At 36.9% G+C, this 7,500-nt stretch overlaps 1 protein-coding gene across 1 annotated transcript in view; it reads left to right on the top strand.

Moving 5' to 3' along the window:
- Positions 1–6,803: 6,803 nt before the first annotated feature.
- The window catches only part of LOC138057728 (uncharacterized), a 2,173-nt gene continuing 1,476 nt past the window's right edge, over positions 6,804–7,500 (top strand). Inside the window, exons 1-3 of the mRNA XM_068903653.1 lie at positions 6,804–7,010; positions 7,088–7,316; positions 7,418–7,443. Coding sequence (XP_068759754.1) covers positions 6,858–7,010; positions 7,088–7,316; positions 7,418–7,443 — 408 coding nt within the window. The 5' untranslated portion in view covers positions 6,804–6,857. The remainder of the gene's footprint in view (positions 7,011–7,087; positions 7,317–7,417; positions 7,444–7,500) is intronic.

Genomic DNA, 7,500 nt, shown 5'->3' with positions numbered 1-7,500 from the left:
GAATGAGGTTAACTGAGAGAGAGAGCTTTGTAGAACAAGGTTTTATGAGTCACGTGTGGCGCATACGAAGAAGGAAGACCCCAAAGTTTGGTGGAGAGAGATGAAACGTATAATTGGCGGGAAAGTTTGCTCAGGTGATCTCCTTAATCACATAAACGTTGAGTAAGTTGAGAACTTATCTACACATGAATTGGTGAATTCCATAAACAAAACCGAGCCTCTTGAAGAGTATCGCCTGTCTTGCCCCATTACTTGCCTGGCACTGGAAAAAAATTCCCCGGAGTTCCTAGAAGTATTTGAAGAACGTGTTTGGAAAATACTAACAAAATTCAATCCCTTTAAATCATGTGGCCCCGACAGGATTCCTAATTGGCTTCTGTGAGAATACGCCAACCTTTTTGCTTTTCCTGTAAGCAGAATTCTCAATGCATCGTTTAAAGAGCAAGATCTACCTTGTTCGTGGAAATTGGCTGATGTAACTCAGCTTCCTAAGAAAAAACCTGAAAAAATCTTAAACAAGGATTTTAGACCCATTTCACTTACTCCATGTGTCTCGAAAGTAGCCGAGGAGTTCGTGGTACGCGATTACATTATGCCTGCCGTTCTAAATAAACTTGATATGAATGAGTATGGCGCTGTACCAAAGTCTTCCACCACCCTTGCTTTATTGGACATGTTTCATGATTGGTCTAAGGGCACCGACGGAAATAGTGCTACTATAAGAACTCCTCTGTTCGATTATCGTAAGGCTTTTGACTTAATCGACCATAGCATTCTTATAAGAAAATTATGTAAGTTAAACGTGCCAACTAGCATAATTAATTGGATTATCGACTTTTTGTCAGACAGATCTCAAAGAATCAAACTTGGTGAGGGATGGGTATCTGAGTGGGGATCAATCCCCTCGGGCATCTCCTAGGGAACCAAACTAGGGCCTTGGCTTTTTTTGAAGTAGTATTAATGACCTTGTGGTCGAAAATGCTCGCTCATGAAAATATGTAGACGATACCACCATCTCCGAAACGGTGGCAAAATGGGAGCTTAGTAATGCACAGGGTTATACAGATAGAGTAATACAATGGTCACCAGAAAACAGAGTTCAACTGAACACTGAACAGTGTAAAGAGATGCGAATATCTTTTATAAAGTTCCAGCAAGAATTTGAGCCCATTCTCATCAATGGTGATACTTTGGAAGTAGTAGAAAATGTAATGCTTTTGGGTCTTAATATTTCCAGTAATTTGACCTGGAATATCCATATTAATGAAATTGTTAAGAAGGCCTCTAAGAGATTATATTTTTTGATTCAACTTAAGAGAGCCAATAATGCTCGCACTGATCTAGGGCTTTTTTACTCTAGTTGTATTACATCAATCATGGACTATGCGGTACTGGTTTTTCACTACAGTTTGCCTAGATATTTAATGCGACAATTAGAACATGTACAGAAGAGAGCAATGTCCATCATCTGTCCTGGTCTTGGCTATTATGAACTTTAAGGAATTAGCCATCCATCATGACGAAATGTGTGAGACACTTTTCGACAAGATTGTAAATGACAACAATCACCGCCTTTATAAGTTACTACCAGCAACGCATGAAACTACTTATTTGTTAAGGTGCACGCCACCTTTTAACGTACCACGCTTTAAAACCGAACGTTTTAAAAATAGTTTTATATTTCTTCATGTCTTAAAGCGAACTCAGCTTAGAGTCTCTTTTTTTAGCCTAGTGGACCCTTTTAATAATTAGATAGTTAATAATTAAATGAATGTAACGTTTTTATCTTCATTATGTTCAGTAAGTAAATACGCAGTTCAGTTTTTTAACTGCTATGTATTTATGAATAAATAAACTTCAAACTTCAAACTGTTATTTTACTTGTCGAATTTTTTTGTTCTCGCCATGGTGGCCAGAATAATGATATTATGATCACCTCAAATGCCAAAAGTTGAAAAATAATATTTTATTTAAAACAGGCAATACCATTACGTTGTTACTGTTAGTTTATTGTAAAGAGAAACTGGAAAGGACAAAGGCCTTCCACTTTTCACAAGTCATGCTTCTAATAACTGCCACATTTGTGCCTGACAACTAACACCAATGATAATATTCTTTAAAAGAACTTTATCTGTTAAAAATTATACCGCAAAAATTATCTTTGTGCCACAAAAGGATGTCCTTTAGCAGCACTACCCTTACGAAAATTTATAGCCTGACATGGCAAGAATCCAGCCTGATTCTGGCCATAAAGTAATTTTTGAGGCGTGACTTGAACGAGACAAAGCGAGAAATCAGATTTGTCCCGCCACAGCAATTGGGCGAAACGTTTGTCCTGCTTTGTTCTGAGCGATAATGAGGCCAAATTTAGCGTGACCGAGCGAGACAGATACTGAGGATGAACGTGTCATTTCTCAGGCTGTCTTATGGCCGAGAATGCAACGAAAGATCAGCGTGATAACTTCATTTTGGGTTTGGAATTATTATATGGCTTTTGTCCTCTTTGTGGATGAGCGATAATATGGCTGGATTTTAGCATGTCTCGAATGCAACAAGAAACTGACACGGGTGAGCTGCCCTTTGTTGCCTCATGACGATATCGCATGGTAACATTCAGTCTGCATTATTAACTGTCTTAGATGTCCGCCCAATTTCCAACGTTAATCTAGTTTTCACAGGAAAAAAAATCCAAAACCCAATAATGGTTTCTAAAATGGGAAATGATACTTTAACCATTCTTAAAAACCATCCATGTGAATGGCGAATAATTACCATTAATGGGTTCTTTTTTTAAAAACCATTAATGGTTTTCCTAAAACCCAATAGAGGATTTAAAGATGGGAAATGATAATTTAACCATTCTTACAAACCATTCAAGGAAAAATGAGAATAACTAATAATGGGTTCTCTTCATAAACCTATTAATGGTATTTGTTAAATCCAAACAGATTTAAAAATGGGAAAAAGCTGTTTAACCACTCTCAAAAACCATCCATGGAAAAACGTTTAATAATTACCAACGTTTCTGTTATCAAACCCATTAATGGAATTGTTTCAAAACCCAAACAAGTTATTAGTGGAAATATTCTCAAAAGCCATTCTTGGGAAGAGGTGAATTATCAATAATGTTTTTTATCACCAACCCATTAATGGTATTCTTATTTAAACCCTCACTTGTTTAAAATGGGAAATAGTAGATTTAACTGCTGTCACAAACCATCCATGGGAAAAGAATTAATGATGCCATTTATGGCATCCATGGTGGTCAAAAATCATCCATGGGAAAAGGTGAATAACCATCAAATTGATTTATGGTAATTATATCATTACCTTGTTACTAAAGGAACAAGAATTAAATTTTGTTCTTAGTAATTTCCCATTACTTTAACAGTAATGTGAAGTATACTAATGTAATGTTTGATAGTTAAAATGACTAACATAATTTATGCCTTGTGTTGTTATTGAATCTATGTAGAGGATGCCAAATCAAGGACACTCACTCATGTATAGGAAGCGTGCAACAATGTGTTCTTTATTCTGGGAATCAAAGCATGTGACCGTACAATTATAATTATGGAGGGATAAAGCTGAACTACATGTTGGCTAACAAAATGGAGCAATAAAGACAACTCAATTGTTTACTAACCAAGAACCAGTCATTGTACGTGCGATATAACACAAATTCTAAACATTCACTAACTGAAAGCTAAATATTACCCATTCTGAACACAACATTTGGCTTACCAGATTTAGTATTGATATGGGCACCAAATGAATGACACCGAAGTGCTTCAGTGTGTAGAGGAGTTCTACATCCATTTGGTAAGTTTAAAGCACTAATGTTCAAGATAAAATCCTTAACTTCCAAACTTCAGTTTGGTATGAAATTAAGGATTTACAGTCAACCACAACAAGGGGGAGGGGAACCTATTTCCTCACTGGTAAACACACCAAACATTCCTGGCAGAATTCTTACACCACAAGGTATCTAAAATGGTTTTAAGAGGATAATATCATCACGAACAATTATAGTGTCATGACTTAGCTCCTTAGTCAACTTTATGTAACCAGCCTTAATGAGGCCATCAGCAACTGGCTTAAGATACTCCTCTTTAGAAAGCGAAGATTTCAATTTCAGTTTTAAAGGCTTTGTTGCTGCTGCCAGCTGAGACCGCGAAATTTCTTTGACATTAATTGCATTGAAGGCCACACAAATAATGACTTCTGCAGCTTTTTTGCTCAAGGCCAAGTTGTCAACAGCATCTGAAGTACCAACTGTAAAAGAAGGAATACCACACTCATTTTGTAGCACTTTATGTTATAAAGATATTAAAAAACAAGCATTTCAAACATTACCTCCCTGTCAAAGCTCAAAACAACCTCATGTTTAAAAGAATGCATCTAAAGTTAAAATCCCTTTTATATATCACAAACTAATCAGTTAGTAATATCAATACTTTTCAATTACCTTTGCATTTGAGAGCATTAACCATTTCTTTGGTTGACTTGCTCTTTGGTTTCTTCTTGCTCTTCCGTTTTCGATCAATCCTTTTTGATGAGGAAACTGCAACAAACAAAAAAATTCTGTTTATTACATGGAATTAAAAAGGGAATCTCTTATGTGGGCCTTATTAAGCTAATTAAGATACTGTCTTAATACCAGTACACAACAAATACCTTGTTGTTCAAAGAAATGATCATCTTCACTTTCTGATTCTGTGTTTGCAAGTGACTCCTTGCTTGTTGGATTGTCAACAACTTTAGGCTTTCTCTTTGGCTTTAGATCAATATTTTTCAATGGGGGACCTTCAACAAAGAAACAGATTTCTTTAATTACAACAAAAGAGAAATTGGAATGGTCAAATCTGGACTATATTATAATGACACATGACCTTTGCATCTTAAGCTTTACATTTTCATAATAACACACTGCTGTAGAGGAAAATTCTCATAACAAGCTGTTTACTTTTAGAGGGGTTATTACTGGAAACAGCTTTAAACATATGTACATGTAAGAGATCAGCCTAGAACAGCTTAAACTCTAGTAGTCCAAGGCTTTATATTCAATTCAGGGGACCTACATGTACTATCAGAAGGATAATTGCATCTGGGATTTTAATGCCTGCTATCAAGAGAGCTTGTTATGAGTGCCATTTTTCATGATGGGAAGGGGGATTATTACCACTGTTTACGTTGCTCTTCACCGTCACAGCCATCTTCACTGGTTTCAGATTCTGATATGAGCTCTAGGTTGCTGATTGCCTGATCATCAGCTTTTGATTTGCCATCTGTAAGGTAAAAGTCCCATATTATACCTAAGTCTAGACTCTGTAAGAGTTTGAAGCGGCAAGAAATGATACATGCACAAGACTTAACACCAAGTGTTTCCAAGACTTTGACTGATTGTGACCTTCAAGAATAATACACTAAGATGTGTATCTTGGTGTATATGATGAAAGAATGTTGTATGTTATAATGATGTTGATGGTGATGACGATGATCATTATTATTATGCATGGACACCTCTAAATTACCATGTTGTTTGTGGTCCTTATCTACCAGTAAATCTTCATTCCCCATTTCTGTGGTTAACCATGTTAACTCATTGTTGCATTTTCCATTTGGATCATCGCTATCATGTTTTTTCTGCCGTGCATCTCCCTTTAAGAAAACAATGTATAGTTTTTTCTTTCTAGTAATTAGCTCTGAAATGAACTGCATGATTTAAACTGTCCAAAAATAAGACGCCAAACTGCCTTGTACATTCTGGTGGAAAGAAAAAGGTGGAAAAGGCAAGTGAAAAAAAAGCTAGGTCATTCCAGTGTACCTTTGTGTAGTCATGACCTTTTTTAATTCTTCGCCGTCTTTCATTCAACGTGTCAAGTATATGTTTCCGTATTCCCTCTTTTGTAAAACCACAAGGCTCATATGTGCAGGTTGCTGCCAGTTCTTCAACTAAGTCATTTAGCTCTTTTAAGGCTTTCACGTTTTTTCGGAAAACAGGAATGTTATTTCCTGGCCATTTCATTACTGCTTTTTCCTGTACAGTACGTCTCCTGTGAAACGTGCAAACATGAAGTTCAGTACAGTATGCCAAAATATATTTGCCTTAATATTCATACAATAAAACTTGCATTAATACCATTCAACTGACTAAACTTCACTAGCTACCTGATTCTTGTTTCTTACTGAATTTGACTTTTATGTTATTACAAATTTGCACAAGTATGTGCATACTTGTTTGCTGGTTGCTGAACGAAAAATATAAAAAAGACACCCCTGGGTATATGATGTAGGGAGTCTACAAGTCACGTGATCACACCGCGCGAAATCAACTGAAAATATTCCAAGTCTACATATATTTTCGCTTCTTATTCCCACTCAACTGAATATTTCAACAAGTACACGCCACAAATGTAAAAATTATTTCTACTGTGCAAGAGAAACCTGAAAATAGACGTAACCCGATTTTGCATGAAGCTTAGCTTAAATATAAAAGCATAGCTTACGTACTTAGCCTTGTAAATCCTGGCGTCCAAAGGAACCATATTTCTCAGGGCATTTCTCGATGGCTTAACACTATCATGACTGGACCTCGACTTAAAGCTGTCTGAACTCTGAGATGAAGTCGATGTTAATATTACTGTGCTCCGGTTGACTTCATCATGGCAAGTGTGTTCCTTAACCAAACGTTGAAACTCCAGCTGGGAGCCAATATCTTCAAGTCCACAGGCTACGAACTGTTCAATTCGCCTTTATCGCACAGCAGCCATCTTGGATTGACGTCATGAACTTTTGACACCAATGCGAGGCCACGCGTGTAAAGGTCAACTTCCGGCGATTGAGGAGACAAGATCATGCCGAACAGAGATCACTGTTGCGTGCCGCAATGTCAAAATAATCGCGCTAAAAAAGTTCCAAACCTCACCTTTCACCAATTTCCCAGTGATAAATTCATTCGAAAGCAGTGGCTTGTGAAAATACGGCGAGACGTGGGCAAAACTTTCCAGGTAAGTTGGCTAAGTTGTCGATGTCATCTTAGCGCACGTGTGTTTACAATAAATATTATGATCTGTTTCATCTATAGATAACAAACAGCACAAGAGTATGTTCTGTACACTTTAAGGAAGGGGATTTTAAGACAACTTTAACAGGGAAGCGTGTTCTGGAGAAGCATGCAGTTCCGAGTATGTTTAGCTGGTCAAGATCACCAAAGAAAAGAAAATCTCCAAAAAAACGAGAACCACCACCTGCACGAGTGAGATTATTTGATGTAAGCCTTCCATCGTTCCCTGTTACTGTCACAGGTAAATTTTGTTGTCAGTATTTCTTTAAACATTCACTGGTTAAAATTGTAAAATAATCAGAGGTATTTTTATGTTTTCATTTTAATCCATAGCTTCAACTTCCGGCCAAGCTTGTGTTGAGGAAAGTTCTGTGGAGGTCCAACCGGAACTGTCATCCCTTCCTGTTGTTGTAGACTCCGCTGAGCCCATATAC

Source organism: Montipora capricornis, chromosome 7 (genome assembly GCF_036669925.1).
Source record: "Montipora capricornis isolate CH-2021 chromosome 7, ASM3666992v2, whole genome shotgun sequence".
In the NCBI taxonomy this organism is placed as follows: domain Eukaryota; kingdom Metazoa; phylum Cnidaria; class Anthozoa; order Scleractinia; family Acroporidae; genus Montipora; species Montipora capricornis.
Note: the sequence above shows the minus strand (reverse complement) of the source record. Positions and strands in the feature narration are given on the sequence as shown.